The sequence below is a fragment of the Moschus berezovskii genome, chromosome 5 (genome assembly GCF_049115385.1).
Source record: "Moschus berezovskii isolate FMDL1 chromosome 5, NW_MosBer_1.0, whole genome shotgun sequence".
NCBI lineage: Eukaryota > Metazoa > Chordata > Mammalia > Artiodactyla > Moschidae > Moschus > Moschus berezovskii.
The window spans coordinates 29,915,463-29,932,746 of record NC_142464.1 but is presented as its reverse complement, the minus strand read 5'-3'; the positions used below and the strand labels follow the sequence as shown (position 1 = coordinate 29,932,746).

General features: G+C 37.9%; 1 protein-coding gene across 9 annotated transcripts in view; it reads left to right on the top strand.

Moving 5' to 3' along the window:
- BANK1 (B cell scaffold protein with ankyrin repeats 1) overlaps positions 1-17,284 on the top strand; it is a 360,244-nt gene that overhangs the window by 321,268 nt on the left and 21,692 nt on the right. For all 9 annotated transcript variants that reach the window (XM_088836208.1, XM_088836207.1, XM_088836203.1 and 6 more), the window contains one exon: positions 10,867-10,932. In XM_088836208.1, the coding sequence (XP_088692334.1) occupies positions 10,867-10,932 (66 nt within the window). The remainder of the gene's footprint in view (positions 1-10,866; positions 10,933-17,284) is intronic.

Sequence of the window (17,284 nt, the reverse complement as noted above, 5' to 3'; positions counted from 1 at the left end):
CACACAAGAACTTTAAAGAATCTTAGAAATGTTGAGTTTCTAAGAAATTTAAAGGCTATTTATCTCACCTACTCATCCCAAGTCCAACACCTATCAATATTTACAGGAAATCTTTCATTCAATTACACAATCAAATTTGTTCTCACAGCATTTGTGTTATATGCAGACAGGGATTACTGTTATGTGATTTATTTTGGTTTTGTTTTGCACTTAAGTATATACAAGAAAATATGATTATTTTACCCATATTTCAAACCAGTAGCAAAACCAGTACTACAAATGAGGTCATCAAAGACCCTTTCCGTTATTTCTTCCTTTTCTCTTTTATTGGGATATACTTGTTGGCCTCTTCCTTTTATGCTATTGATTGTTGATCATATTGTTCTCACATTAGGAAAACATTACCTCATCAGCCAGTTCTTTTTTGATGTTCTTTGCATTTCATAGGATAAATGTCTTTCATCACGGCTTCCTTTTTTCTTTCCTAGCTCAGGCAACTCTATTAAATAGAATATCCACCATTTCCCAGAAAGCCATCCATTCAATTTGAAGAATATAAGTTTGCTCTAGTTCTTGCCAGAGCACAGAAGCAATAGCAGAATGTTGGCACATCCGGGGTATGTTAAAGTAGCCAAAAGAGAAGGGTGTGGAGTGGGGGATGGAAGAAGAATGCAGATGCCCAACTTACTGTTTCAAAAACTCAAAAAAGTGATAGTAAAATGAGTAGGCAAATAAACCAGAGAGATACAGGAAAATCATGTTGGCTTTTGTGGGATAATAGAATATATATGTATATGTGTGTCTGTGTGTGTCTTTGTGTGTGTGTGTGTTTAGTTGCTTAGTCATGTCTGACTCTTTGCCCAGGAATTGAACTCACATCCCCTGCATCTCCTGCATTGCAGGCAGATTCTTTACCACCGAGCCACTGGGAAAGCCCCATCCAAGTGATTAGAAGCTTGAAATTTTCAATCATGACTGTGTGGGGAGGCCTCCATGAAATGTTGATATTACAGGTTTTCAGGAGCTTCCAGGTTGTCAAACACATAGAAAGGGTGACATGCCCCCCAATGCTATGGGGACAGACTCTCTTGTGCCAGAGACTCCCAGACTTTGCCCTATATATCTCTCTATCTGGCTGTTCATCTGTATCCTTTATCATACTCTTCAATAAAGTGGGAAATAAGTGTTTCCCTGAGTTCTGTGAGCTACTCCAGCATTTTAATAGAACCTGAGGGAGGTTGTAAGAATCTCCAATCTGTAACCAAATCAGACAGAAGTTGTAGGAAACCTTGGGACTGGCACCTGCAGTAGAATGGAAGCAGATTTATGGGACTGAGCTCTTAATCTGTTGATCTGACACAATGCCCAGGTAGATAGTCTCAGAATTGAATTTGAATGATGGAAATTGTGGTGTATTCATATGGCGTTGTAGGACTTGGTGGGGGGTGGGGGAAGCCCACACATTTGGTGACCAGAAGTGTCTGAAATGAAGGACGAGAGTGGTGTAAGATGGTGGAGACACACAGAAAAGAAAAGCCCAGGAGGAAAGTTGGGTTTTCCCAATACTGCTTTAAAGGTAGGATTCAGATTCAGCTGATATTACCTAAGCAAAAAACTTCATATATTTGAGATTCAAATTCCTCATTCTAAGTTGGGAACAGAAATAATATGTACCTTAAGGATTGTTTGGACTTCCCAGGTGTCTCAAGTGGTAAAGAATCCACCTGTCAATGCAGAGATGCAAGAGACATGGGTTTGATCCCTGGATCAGGAAGATCCCCTGGAGGAGGGCTTGGAAACCTACTCCAGTAATTTTGCCTGGAGAATCCCATGGACAGAGGAGCCTGACAGACTGGGATCACAAAGAGTTGGACACAACTTAAGTGACGGAGCACACAAGCAAGTACAAATAAATGACAAAAGTGACAAGAACCACATCAATGTGGGTAGAATAGGAGACTTCACTAGCACTACAGAGGATGATCAGAAGAATATATCAATTTACTAATTTCTAAATTTCCGATTTTAAACTAAGTATTCTAAGTACTCCTATTTTTAAGAGGGGAGCCCATACATAATGGGACAAGCTTCTAGAATATTCACTTATAACTAAGCATCCTAACTTCTTTCATGCAGCATAACATATCAGACAGAAAATCTATCTCCACCATCACCACTGTCCCCTGTCCACAGAAATGTAGCTTATTAATACAAAATTGAATCCATGGTTCATTTTATCAAGAGATATGTTCCTGGGTTTTTAAAATTCCATTCTTATTATACTAAACCTAATTTTATGTTAACAACCAAAAAAGAATAATTCATTTTTCTTAATGAAAAGTTTTTGAAGTCTGCCTGCTTCTAAATACCATATTCTCTCCATCTTTTGCTCCCTATAGCACTGAAAAAATTAGATTCATTAAGCTTCAAGAATATAGAGGAATTAACAAGGATTTACAATCCTTAGTGACAGAATTCTTGATTTAAGACTAATCAAAGAAACAAAGTGAGAACTTTTCATAGTATAGATAGATTGGTAATAAAACTATATCCATAAATCATGCAAAGAGATGACTGTCTATTGTGGAAAATTTTTCAGCGTCAATGAACAATTTCCCATTTTCCCCTCACACAATTAATAAAACCAAGATCATTCTTCAGAGTCCATGTTGCTGATTTGGGATAGAATATAATTTCCCTTTCAATTCTCAATTGCTACTGAGTTGCCCTTGGCATTTTACAGTGCAACAAAGTTGTATATGACCTTTTTGAGAGCTACTCAGCTACTGGGACCCTAAAATGTCAAGTACAACTCAGTTGCTCAGAAATTTTCCACTTGCAATTCACTTGTACTTGAAATTGATCACGTCCAATGCAACTGAAATGCAAGCAGAGAAGAAAAAAAAAACATTGTAAATCACTTAGGAAAATTAATCCATATTATGGTAAATGTGACAGAATGGAATGGCTTCTATCTCATTGATGTTATTCAGTCACTCAGTTATGTCCGGCTGTTTGAACCCCGTGGACTGCAGCACACCAGGCTTCCCTGTCCTTCACCAACTCGGAGCTTGCTCAGACTCATGTCCATTGAGTAGGTGATGCCATCCAACATCTCATCCTCTGCCACCCTCTTCTCCTACTGCCCTCAATTTTTCCTGGCATCAGAGTCTTTTCCAATGAGTTGGTTCTTTGAATCAGGTGGCCAAAGTATTGGAACTTCAGCTTTCGCATTATTATCTATCCTCATTAGTGAAGAGATATGGTCACATATATTAAAGTAAGCCTTAGATCAAGTGTCTTGCATTCTATTCTCTGACCCAGTGACCTTGCCCAAACCATTATTTTCAGGACTTAGTATATCACAGGTGTTCTCAGGATAGAAGGACATATGTATCATCTATTTGTAAGATATGGATAGGGTACTGGTGCAGCTCTGCAAAGGAACAGTTCAAGCTGTGCTTACACTGGGAATTCTGGTCTTTACCCCTTAAAGTACAATACTCTTGTGTTCCTCATGAATCACTTTAGTCATGTCCGACTCTTTACGCCCCTATGGACTATAGCCTGACAGGCTCCTCTGTCCATGGGATTCTCCAGGCAAGAATACTTGAGTGGGTTGCCATGCCCTCCCCCAGGGGATCTTCCCAACCCAAGGATCAAATCTGTGTCTCTTTACCACTAGAGTCTCTGTTAAATTTGTATTTTAATAAGAAGTCCGATTGACCTAGAGTAGTAGTTCTTAACTGGTGGTGATTTGCCTTCCAGGAGACATTTGGAGACATTTGGCAATATTTAGAGACATTTTTGATTGTCATGGCTAAGACATAGATGTTACTAGCTTATATGCCAGGCCACAAAATGTGTCTCAACAAATTTAAGAGGATAGAAATTATATCGAGCATTTTTTCCAACCACAATGGAATGAAAGTAGAAATCAGCTACAGGGGAGAAATGGGAAAAACACAAACATATGGAGACTAAGCAACATGCTACTAAAAAAACAACAGGTTAATGAAGAAATCAGACAGGAAGTCAGAAAATAAAAACACAACTTTCCAAAATCTATGGGACACAGCAAACGCAGTTCTAAGAGGGAAGTTTATAGCAATGCAGATCCACCATAAGAAACAAGAAAATCTCCAACAACCCTTTCCTTTAGAAGTTTCAATCTGCATTTTTGTAGTTTGAATCTTTTGGCAGAACTAGTATTTAATGTTTATTCAGAGTGAGAGTGACCTGATCTTACTGGTTATTATATAGGACAGCAATATTTCCTGATATAAAGCAAAAAAGAGGCCAGAGAACCGAAAGGTAAACTTATCACAGCTTCTAGAGGATGGCGGTGACTTCCTAACAACCCAATTCACTTCTCTTTGCTTTTTATTTTTTCTTTTGGCATTGCAACTTGTGGGATCTTCATTCCTCAACCAGGGATAGAATCAATGTCCCTAACCACTGAGTCACCAGGGAAGTCCCCAAACCACTTCCCTTTGAAACAAAAGAAAAATTACTAGGGACATTACTAATGTCTATCCTAATATCCTTTTTTATTAAATACAGATGTTCAAAAAGTAAAGTCAAACAGTGAGCCCACATGAAATCCTATGGGAAGAAATTAGCCCCCAGTTAAATGCTCTGTAGAAGTAGGTATTCAGCACATGTTGCCTGCCTGGTTCAAGAGGAAGACAGACCTGCCTGCCCAGTCGTGGAGTGGAGACTTTGCTCAACACTCATTATAATGGACTCAAGCTCTAATGACACAGAATTCCATAAACCAACTCCTGCCATTCTCTGAATGTCCCAACTTCCTTAATAAAAACCATTTCAAAAACAGAAACATTCTTATTTGCATCAAAAAGGATAAATATGCAAATCAAAGCAGTTTGTATTCTACTTAAATAAAAATTAAGTTCCTTAGAAGTAGAAAAGGTAATTTATAGTGAGATTTCCTGGTTTGGGAGAAGATTTTTGTGGGAACACATCTATCAGACTTAAAAGTTTCCATTACAAACGGGAAAGAAAATTAATGTTTTCTCCTTAGGAAACCAAAGCAGTCATTGATATTTCCACTGAATTAGAATTTCTGTACTATTTTCCTTCATGCAGATATGTACTTTCCAACTTCCCATCCCCACCAATCTCCCAAGTATGCTGTAACCACATCTGTGACTTCACGTGTGCTGGCTGACCATTTGTAGATCTCACCGTCCTCCTCTCCCCCAAAAATCCCGCAACTCCTGGCTCTATGTCAGCCAGTCAGTAAACTGCTTTCAGAGGAAAGACCTTCATGTCACGTGGCTGATGTGACTATTTCTGTTTGTGACCCTGCCACCCCTCACACACCTATTCAAATGTGGTGACCTGAGTTCAATAAATGTGTTGAAATTGGCAACCCACAGCTATTGCTAACAGAATGAAATGGTGCTTGTAAGCTGACTGGAGTGCTCGGTCTATCTTGATCCATTTGCAAAGAGGCTACATCTCTTTCCTGAGCTTTGATTTGATTAGTTAGTATGAGTACTTACAGGGTTAGAACATTCCATTCCCTGCCTTTGCTGGCTAGACAGGAGTTGTTTACATTGCTTGTCTTTACCTCACTCTGCCTTTATGCCATTAGCATGCTCGGGGTACAGATGGGGAACAAGGCAGGCAGGGCAGGGCTGTGGAGGTTGCACTATGGCCCCTGCCCTTCCTGCCTGCTTCTCATCTCTGTCCTCTCATCAGTAGGCACTAATGACACATTTGACTCTTGCTCAAAATAAGACGCCAAAATGGAGGACAGAATGAAAACTGACCGTGTCTTGTTTACCTTTGCATCCTTAGGACCTAGCACAGCACTTAGCTACATGGTTAGCAATCTAATGAAAGTTGGCTGAGTGATTAATAAACTCTGCTATACTGAGGACCTGAAGCAAAATACTGATCTGTATATTTCACTTTATAGCGAATCCCTGGTTTCAGGAACTATCAACAGTGATAGGTATACAGCTCCAAAGAGCATTTCATTTCACACTTCTAATGGGCATGGAACATCAAGGGCTTTGTGGTTTATAATTCATTTCTTTATGAATGCACTTGGCTATTGCACAGACTTTCCATTACCTTAGCCACTTATAAAATAATTCCAAATAAGCTTTATCAGATTTTCAAAGAAGGGCAGCCCTGGAAGAATCTGTTTGCTTGAAATAGGCCACTAATGAGGTTGACATGAAGAATGTTCTTGCAGAAGCAACCTGGAAAGACAAACAGTGCAAGTGAATTCGTTATATTTCACCTTCTCCTCCTCCTCTGCTCTTCTGATAGTTCTGCTTTGCTTAACATTTTGAATATTTAATACTATGCAAATTTTTCCCATTCAGTATCATTTCTATTCTAGAGAATATTTTACAGAAGTCTTTCTACCAACATTTAAAATAAATGGGTTGGTATTTGGGGCATTTGCATTGTTTGAGATTATTTCGAGCCTCAAAAATTGTTTTTCTTCCTTTATGGACATTTTTAATGTTTAAAGGTAGTGAAAGGTACTAATAATGCATTCATTATTCTTTCTCCTAAAATTCCAATTTTAGGTAGGAAGAGAAAAATAAGGTTTCACTCGGTCACAGAATCATCAAAATTGACAATTATGTCATAATTGCCTTGACAGCATCATTTGAACATTGATGCAATAAAATACTGTCAAGAATAATATTCTCCAAGATTTCAAACACATGGGGACAGGACCACCTCCATATATTACAAAAAACTAACATTGGTCTGTGACTCAACTTTCTGTTGTTTCTGTTCATCTAAACCTCCAGTAAGAAGAATTGCTTCCTCAAAACCATGCATTTTATTTACATTCATGTGCATTTAAGAATTTATCCAGGAACTGTTTGGCCTGGACGGGCTTGGGAAAAAAGAATTGGTAGCATTTTAGCATGTTAGAACTGAGTAAGACGCTAGAGATCATCTCAGCCTTAACTTCATTGGCAAAGGAAATAAAGGCCCGAGGGAAAAAGCCATTTTCCCACGTCATGCATGTTGTTAATATTAAGATAAAACTACACTCCCTCCACTGTCCCAAGTTGATTACCATTCTGGTATTTAGATTTTTTTCAGTTACTGTGTGTTTAGAACAGACTGTCATCTTACCACAAATCCTTTGTACAAAAATAATACTTTCATATCTAAATCTGAGTGATCCATACTCAATGTTTGGTTCTCCCTGAAACATGGATTTTCTAGTTGTCTCCTATAAATGTTATTCATTTTATGCTTAAAATGCATAAAGCTTTCTAGAACCAAGATTTTACTGGCAGACACAATTTAAATGTTTCAGCTAATGTTTACTGTAAAAAGAAAGATTAACAAATTCTGGAATTCGTATCTTTTCCTAAGGCTAATAGAGCATGTGTCCTTGGTATGCATGTTTGTACTGGTCATCATTTGGGTGGGTTGGCTCTTTCTTCAGGAAACAAGTTAATACAAGTATCTTCCCAAGATAAACTCATATTCGAAAACACCTCCTAACTTTCATAGCAATGAGAAATGGTGTGTTCGGAAATATGTTAATTGCTAATTGAGATTTTGTAAGGAAATGAGGTTTGCCTCTAGGTGGAAGGAGGGAAACAGTTGTAGTGGATGGAGCGGGAGATGAGTTAGGAGGGAATTTTAAGGGAGATTAGACAGATAGAGGGGCTTCGCAATGGCTCAGTGGTAAAGAATCCGCCTGCCAACGTAGATGTGGATTCATTCTATCCCTAAATCGGGAAGATCTCCTTGAAAAGGGAACGGCTACCCGTTCCAATAGTCTTGCCTGGAAAATCCCGTGGACAGAGGAGCCTAGCAGGCTACAGTCCATGGGGTCGCAGACAGTCAAACACAACTTAGCAACTAAACAACAACAATACTATGGAGCATGATTTAGTGCCTGTCCTTCTCTTAAAGAGGTCTGTGATCAGCACTTTCATCATCATCCTACTCAGAGCATCCTATCCCACACCCCAATCCTACACCGCATTTCACGATGTTATAGCTACAATAGCTGCTTAAATATCAACTTTAAATACACTGCTATAACTTCTCAATCTAGAAACTGAGACTGTTTACCTGTTTAACATTTCCTATATTTCACGAAGTCTGAACATTTCTTGTCAGCAAAATGTATTTCAACAAAATATAAAGTGATTTTTAATAAGTTAATGCCAAAAAGCTATAAAAAGTAAAGTGGGAGACCAGGGTTCAATCCCTGGGTCTGGAAGATCTCCTGGAGAAGGAAATGGCAACCCACTCCAGTGTTCTTGCCTGGAAAATCCCATGGACGGAGGAGCCTGGTAGGCTACAGTCCGTGGGGTCGCAAAGAGTCAGACATGACTGAGCAACTTCATTTATCATGGCTTCACAATTTATCAGAGTTCTTAAAGCTTATCAATAAATGTGCATTTTATTGGACAAATTTGTTTTCTGACTTTATCTTTGGATTCAGATGCTTACCCATTTTAATGATTCCATATTACAGCATTTTTTGTCTGAGACAGTCTCAGTTACTATATTAACAATATTGGTAGAAAAACTCAGAGTGTCTGCATGTTATTAAAATTTCAAAAGTGTTTTATTTTTTCAAGACTTTTAGAACTGGCCAATGAAAAAAATCAAACACCACTTGTAAAAATGCTTTTATATTCCTAAAATATATTCATATACCATATATCCATCAGTATATTTTATTTGAAAAAAAAAATGTAAGCCACAATCTCAGAACTTGCCAGTAAGTTATATTTAGCATGTTTTCCAAATACTAACTTAAAGCAGAAAATTGATTTTCAACCAAAAATGTTATTTCATGTGTGTAATTTCTCTTAAACACATCATACACTGAAAGTATATTTGCTTCTCCTATTTAAAGGAAGACAGTAGAGCAGGGTACCCTTTCTATTGACAACAGTTGGCAAAGTATATGTGCATAATAAATAATAGTTGATTTGATATGGCTTAGGGAACTTTCTTATGGCTTCCCAGGTGGCACTAGTGGTAAAGAACCCACTTGCCAATGCATGAGACATAAGAAATGTGGGTTCAGTCCCTGTGTCAGGAAGATCCCCTGGAAGACTCCAGTATGCTTGCCTGGAGAATCCCTGTGGACAGAGGAGCCTGGTGGGCTGCATGCAGTCCATAGGGTCACAAAGAGTCAGACACGACTGAAGTGACTTAGCATGCACACACACAGGCAACTTCCTTAAATTTGAAAACGTGCTATCTGGATTCATCACAGATATGACCTTGATATTAGATCAGTTAAAGAATACTAAAATCAAAGAAGCTAAAATACTGCTGGGATGCATCTCCCAGACAGAGTGGTCAAACACCGTCCATCCAGTTGGAACACTGCCACTCCTGTGTGCCTCGGTCGGGTTACCCCAGGGACTCCCAGGGAGCTGTTCAGGGGAGCAAGACACAAGCATGTGGGAAATGCCCTAAGGTTCTTTCTTTTTAGTTCCCTGACCGGGGACTTAGTTCCCTGACCAGGGATTGAACTCATGCTTCTTGAATTGGAAGTGTGAAGTCTTGGGAAAGTCCAACCCTAAGGTTCTTTTTAATCCTCTCTCTAGGGCTCCTTCTTTGCTGTTTTTCTTTTGACAGAACATACTTATTTTACAGTTTCTTTCAGAGTGTTTCATTACATTTAGTTCTTGATAAGCTGTTTTGCTGACTTTGTCTCCCTGTGGTTTGTTTCCTTATGTGATTTCTAATTCTTTTTCTTTATTGGAGAATAGTTGATGTGCAGTGTTCTGTAAGTTACAGGTGTACAATATAGTGATTCACAGTTTTTAAAGATCAGACTCCATTGATAGGTAATAAGATATTGGTTATATTCCCTGTATAGTATGTCCTCAGTTATGGATTATGGAAAACAAGAGGCAGCAGTGCTGTGAAGAACCACGCAATAGATTGAAGTGCAAGGCTTGAGAGTCCAACTCACATCTCCACCAACAGTTCTGGGATCATTTCGATATTATGTAGCCCTTTTAAATGTTAGTTATCTCAACCTTCCTCATCTGTAAACATATGACATAGGATCAATCCTCCAAGGCCTCTTATAGCTCCCAAACCCTCTAGTTTAGCCTCCCCATTAAAAGTAAATAGAACTCTGGGATGTTCAGTTTCTAGAGTCAAGCTCTAAAGGCTATAGACTTTTTCATTAACAAATGCCAGAAGGTATACAGAACTTTGTGGGTACTCAATAAATATTAAACAATCAATCTTATCTTTCATCTGCAAAATGGGGTGAGTAATGCTGACTTGTCTCACAGAATTCTGTGTGAGAAATAATAAATGAGAACAAAGCACTTTTCAGATAATGAAGTAATTCAAATAAGCTGCTTTAATAGGTCTGAGGTCTAGCTAGATGATGCAAGAATAAAGTGTCTTTTTTATTATTACATCTGTGAAATACAGCAGTCTTTTCATCTGTTTAAGAAGAAATAGTCTATTATCCTTGCTTATCACCAAAAAGTCAGCATGAGTAATTTCTGTACAAATGGAATTTTTCATGTGATTTTACCATTAATCACTTTTAACAAAATGCAGCTTTTATCTTTACCTGATATCAAAATGGAATAATATCTTGATTTAAGCAGTTTAATGAGGCGTTCCATCAGTATTATACTACTCTGAGCAAAGAAGATGCTTTTTGAAATGACTGATAAGCTGCACAAATGAGAAAATTGTAAATTTAATAATCCTCCTACTCAAAAAATAATACAATTCAGGAATTGTTACTAAGGAAAATGAAGTATTGCATTATAGTTTCCTAGAGTCTTCTACAGGATGTTCTTTTTAATGTTTATGTTCAATAAATAATATGTGTTCTATTTTTTACAGTGTTTCAACAAAAGGCTGCCAGAAGACAATCTGATAGTGACAAGTTCCATGGTCCTAAGAAACAAGGTATTGATATGAACTTCAGCTTATTTGATAATCTTTAAGTAAGAGTTAAAGAAGTCTAATGAATACTGACTAAAATCTCCTGAGATAGAAGTAAACAGCTGTGTACTTGATTAATTTTACTAAGTCACTATCTTACCCAAATGTAACTTTTCCATAATAAGATTAATGCAAAAAAAATTCTTTTAGTTAATAAAAGTAAATTATTTTAATTAACAAAAGGAAAGAAATTAACAAAAGCCGTATGAGGATATCTGTGGTGATGTTGATGATGTTGTTTGTTATCACAGCTCTAGGAGGGTCAAGTAAGACAATTCTCTAACAAGGCTCAGAGACCTTTAGAGAGAAGTCTCTAGAACTTAACTTGCTAGGAGGGGCAGATGACTGATTCCCCAGAGGAGACCAGCCTGGGTTTTCTGTGCTCTGTATTGAACTCCAGTCAAAGATTGTACCCTTTTCTCACGGTTCTCTTGCCTTAGGCACTGGACCCAATGTTTTTCGATTTTTGGTTTTTTTGAATAATTATTTGTAATACAGAAAAGAAATAAACATTGTAGCTACAGAGGCATCTCACACAGGAGGAATGTTTTCCTCTGGTCCCATAGAAGGTGGCTGCTTCCAATCTTCCCTGACACTCTTGGTTCCTGTTGAAAAGAGAGACTCTAGCAGGTGATTATTTTTCTGATAATAAGGCCTTGGTCCAAGATTCAGAAATGCAGAACGTAAAAGGTGGCAGAAATGGAGGTAGCGCTGGATGCTTTGATAATCAGTGAACATGTACTGATGCTTTTAACCTCAGTGCACTTCTGAAATAACATCACTCCAAAGTCAGTTCAATTCAGTCACTCAGTCGTGTCCGACTCTTTGTGACCCCATGGACCACAGCATGCCAGGCTTCCCTATCCATCACCAACTCCCAGAGCTTCCTCAAACTCGTCCATTGAGTATGTGACGCCATCCCACCATCTCATCATCCATCATCCACTTCTCTTCCTGCCTTCAATCTTTCCCAGCATTAGGGTCTTTTCCAATGAGTCAGTTCTTAACATCAGGTGGCCTAAGTATTGGAGCTTCAGCATCAGTCCTTCCAATGAATATTCAGGACTGATTTCCTTTAGGATGGACTGGTTGGATCTCTTTGCAGTCCAAGGGACTCTCAAGAGTCTTCTCCAACACCACAGCTCAAAAGCATCAATTCTTTGGCACTCAGCTTTCTTTATAGTCCAAGTCTCACATCCATACATGACTACTGGAAAAAACGTAGCTTTGGCTAGATGAACCTTTGTTGGCAAAATAATGTCTCTCCTTTTTAATATGCTGTCTAGCTTGGTCATAGCTTCTCTACCAAGGAGCAAGTGTCTTTTAATTTCATGGCTGCAGTCATTATCTGCAGTGATTTTGGAGCCCAAGAAAATAAAGTCTGTCACTGTTTCCACTGTTTCTCCATTTCCCATGAAATGATGGGACCAGATGCCATGATCTTAGTTTTCTGAATGTTGAGCTTTAAGCCAACTTTTCATTCTCCTCTTTCACTTTCATCAAGAGGCTCTTCAGTTCCTCTTCGCTTTCTGCCATAAGGGTGATGTCATCTGCATATCTGAGGTTATTGATATTTCTCCTGGCAATCCTGATTCCAACTTGTGCTTCATCCACCCTGGCATTTCTCATGATGTACTCTGCATATAAATTAAATAAGCAGGGTGACAATATACAGCCTGACACACTCCTTTCCCAATTTGGAACCAGTCTGTTGTTCCATGTCCAGTTCTTACTGTTGCCTTTTGACCTGAGTACAGATTTCTCAGGAGGCAGGTAAGGTGGTTTGATATTCCCATCTCTTTCAGAATTTTCCACAGTCTGTTGGGATCCACACAGTCAATGGCTTTGGCATAGTCAATAAAGCAGAAGTAGATGTTTTTCTCAACTCTCTTGCTTTTTTGATGATCCAATGTATGTTGGCAATTTGATCTCTGGTTCCTCTGCCTTTTCTAAATCCATCAAACATCTGGTAGTTCATGGTTCATGTACTGTTGAAGCCTGGCTTGGCAAATTTTGAGCATTACTTTGATAGCGTGTGAGCTGAGTGCAATTGTGCGGTAGTTTGAGCATTCTTTGGCATTGCCTTTCTTTGGGATTGGAGTGAAAACTGACCTTTTCCAGTCCTGTGGCCACTGCTGAGTTTTTCAAATTTGTTGGCATATTGAGTGCAGCACTTTCAAAGCATTATCTTTTAGTATTTGAAATAGCTCAACTGGAATTCCATTACCTCCACTAGCTTTGTTCATAGTGATGCTTCCTAAGGGCCACTTGACTTCACATTCCAGATGTCTGGCTCTAGGTGAGGGATCACACTATTGTGGTTATCTGGGTCGTGAAGATCTTTTTTGTTTAGTTTTTCTGTGTATTCTTGTCACCTCTTCTTCATATCTTCTGATTCTGTTAGGTCCATACCATTTCTGTCCTTTATTGACTCCATCTTTGCATGAAATGTTCACTTGGTATCTCTGATTTTCTTGAAGAGATCTCTAGTCTTTCCCATTCTATTGTTTTCCTCTATTTCTTTGTGTTGATCACTGAGGAAGGCCTTCTTATCTCTCCTTGCTATTCTTTGGAACTCTACATTCAAATGGATATATCTTTCCTTTTCTCCTTTGCCTTTAGCTTCTCTTCTTTTCTCAGCTATTTGTAAGGCCTTCAAGTAATGTTACCTTAAAATTGTTACCTGTAAATCACTGAGAGAGACATTAAAATAAAGCTGGAAGTTATTCTACCAGCAGCCACTAACCACTTCCATAGTCTCTTTTTGTTCCATTATGTAAATGGCAAGGTACTGATTGCACCAACTTCTAACACCTGTTGACCTATTGAATACATAATCTCAGTGGACTTGCTCCTGGGATGCCCTGGATCATCCTCCAAAGAAAGGTGTGTCCTTAAATGAATGATGTTCACCCATTACTTCAAGTGGCTTTTCTCATGACAGTGACATTGTGCTTATATCATTCTTCCAACAAATACGTGGTATTTGAATGCAGTACATGATGAGCCTGAACTTCCAGTCTCCCACAGATCACTTGGATATACTGCTTAAAAATTCATATGCAAAAATTCATATGTCCTTACTGGACAATTTTTTATTTCTAGTGATTTCTTATTTTGAAGGGAAAGAAATATCTTTTTAAGTCTACTATTATCCTCCCACTGTGCCTTTAGCTCTCTTAAGAAATAGTTGCAGAACTCCGTTTGAGAGCATTGTAGAGCTTGGATCAAACAGTTATTGAAGAATTAAAGTAGAGAAGATTATTCCTATCTGGACTCCTCCACACATCTCGTAGAACTCTGGAAAGAGTAAAGAGAGGGGTTGCTTTGAGCTCTTTGGGAGAAAGTTCCCATGAAGCATTTTTAGCAAATTATTCAATTATCATACTTTAATTAAATCATGTTAGAATTAAGGGGATGATGTGAAGAAGGAGATGAAAGAAAGTAACAAGTGGCAAGTGTAATGAAGGGATCTCAGAATGCCTGATGTATTATCCTCTGGTTGTCCCACAGAGAGCAATATAAGGAAAGGCTGCTGATGTTTTGGAAGCCTGTGTGAAACCTATTATTATTCTACCATAAGTATAGGAGAGTAATCCCTTGTTTACTCAGAAGAAAAGGGGCAGAGGGAATGATGAAAGAAAACAAGAACCTAAATTATAAAATATTTTATTGGGTTAACATCTGTCCATATCTTGTTACTTAATTTGCTTCCTCAAGATCAATGATAACTTGATTTATTTTTTAGTTCTTGGGATTTGAAAATTTTAATTGAATTTTTGTGTGAATTTTTCTGTCTAGATATTTCAATCCAATTATTGATGATATTTTTGATTAGTCAACTTAAAGCAGTTCCTTTCTCGGTTCCTTTAACTGTGGACATCAGTAATTCAGCAGAATGGAAAAGAATATTGTTTTGTTTTCAAGGAACATTAAATCTTACAAAATGTAAAGAAAATTCCTGATGACTGCAATCTGAAATCAGAATGTAGAGAAAAAAACAAGAATAATTGGGAAGGCGGACTTCCCTGGCAGCCCAGTGGTTGAGACTTCACCTTTCAATGTGGGGTGTGCGAGTTTGATCCCTGATGGGGAAGCTAGGATTCCACATGCCTCTCCACCAAGAAACAAAAACATAAAACAGGCACAATATCGTAACAAATTAAATAAAGATTTTTTTAAAAAGAACTGGGAAGAAATTTTTTAAAATCAAATACCTAATGGCCTTACTCTGTTCAACCATTCTTCTCTAAACGTTTTCAGATATTTATGACCATCTAGACCATAGAACATACTTAGCAATCAAAACTGCTTATGCCTAAATTAATGAATACTCTTCAAATATCCTGGGATTTCATGGTGTAATAGGAAAAGTAATACATACTTAACCAATGATAAACTATTTGGTAGAGAATAACAACAACAAAAAAAGACCCTTGTGTGAAGTGTTTGCAGAGTCAGGATTTTTTAAAGGGACTGGACAGGTTCTTTAATGGTTAAGGAAATTATTCAATTATTTCAGTATATATTATTTTTTTACTGAAAGGAAAGGAATTATGAGAGCCAACTATTTTTCCATTTTAAGTACAGACGTTTTCAGATGCCCTATGTTGAAGACTGCCAAGGGATTGCCAGGAAGTTTCATTGTTGCTAAGTCAAGGAATTTTCCTGAGGAAAAGGAAAAAAATTAATTGGCACCATTTCCATGGAAACTAAACAGATTTCTTCAACTCAGTTTTCACATTTTGAAAAAAAAATAAGAAAAATGCTGAGGACTTTGGATCACAGATTAGAAGTTTCCATCAAAATACAGTTTTAAACTCAGTTTTTCCAAATTACTTTTAAAATTAGAAAAATTTTAAATCAATACCAGAGCGTTGTCCCCAGAATATACTGCTACCACCCACTTCCCAAAATTGAGTGCCACAGAGTGTTCAAGGGTTTGCTTCTCAACGTGGCTAACCAGAGAACTGAATTTTGGCAGTGGGTTTGGAATCAATCAGAGTTTTGATGTCTGAGTCTTATTAACTAAGCTCGTGGAGGACTGATTTATAACCCTCAACTCCAATCAATTAAATCTATAATATGGGAAGACTCCTTCCAAGTGACAAGAATGCTTGCATTCATTAGACACTTGCCAGATAATGAAGTTTCTATAAAACATAATTAGTAATTAGAAGACTAGCAGGTGAACATGATCAAGTCAGAGGATGCAGGAGGAATATAAGAGCTTCAGGGACATGGAAATATCTGGTTTATTTTTCCTGCCTCACAAAATAATATCATAGTCTGGGGTAAAGATTGTTCATGTGTCCCAGACCTGTTACAACTTTTTTCCCCGTTATATCTTTTTTCATGGGCTATACTAAGGGGCCTTTTTCTATCTTCACCAGAATCATCCCATTTTATTAGCATAGTCGGACCTCAAAGATGATGCATAGCAATTGATGAGGTTTAGCGTTCTTAGCATCCTTAACTGCCCCTCTGGTCATGGCCACAGATATGTCCAGTCACACAGTAAAATAATAATAATCTCATCAAGCGTGTGTTGTTGCTGTCATGCTTGGAAGGCAAGCCGTATTTTTGAGGAATGGGGGTAGTAGGGAGGAGGGAGCAGGATCACATCCACCCTAAGCAGCTGCCTATCCAAGTAACTCTCAGTCCTAGGTGAGCATACGAATTATTTGTAGGCCTTCTAGAATTTGATTGCTATGTCCTACCTTAGACATGGACAACAAGTGGAACACATGAGAACAGCCATGTGCTATAATAATAATCACCTCAAACCAACACACAAAAAACCAAAATCTAACCAAAGGGAACTGTTTTTCAGGCCATATTGTGGTCAAACCTGGCCTCTAAATGTATTATATTTAAAAAATAATGTACACAATGTAATTTCAACTTTTTGCCATGTTTAAACCATGTTTTAATCTGTCTCATGTAAAAATTCAAATCTCCAACCACTCCCTATTGTATTACTACATCATTTGCCACAAATGACTTTTGATATTATCATTTGTCATCATGCTTTCCATATTGTTTTCTTATACTTGAGACACATTTCTCTAAACTCATAATTCTGTCAGAACTGGGCAAATAAAGATATATCATGAGAATCATGCTATCAACAAAAACCTAAGAGAAAAAATATTGATAATGAAGACTATTCAGATGTGTTTAACAAGCAAGCACTAAATCTTCTCTGCTCAATAATTCTATCTGGCACCTGTAAACTCTGGAGTTTGCAACTTGTAATATAATCTCTACCCACTAATTCTTCAATGCAGACTGAAAAATCGTTATTGGCTGGTCT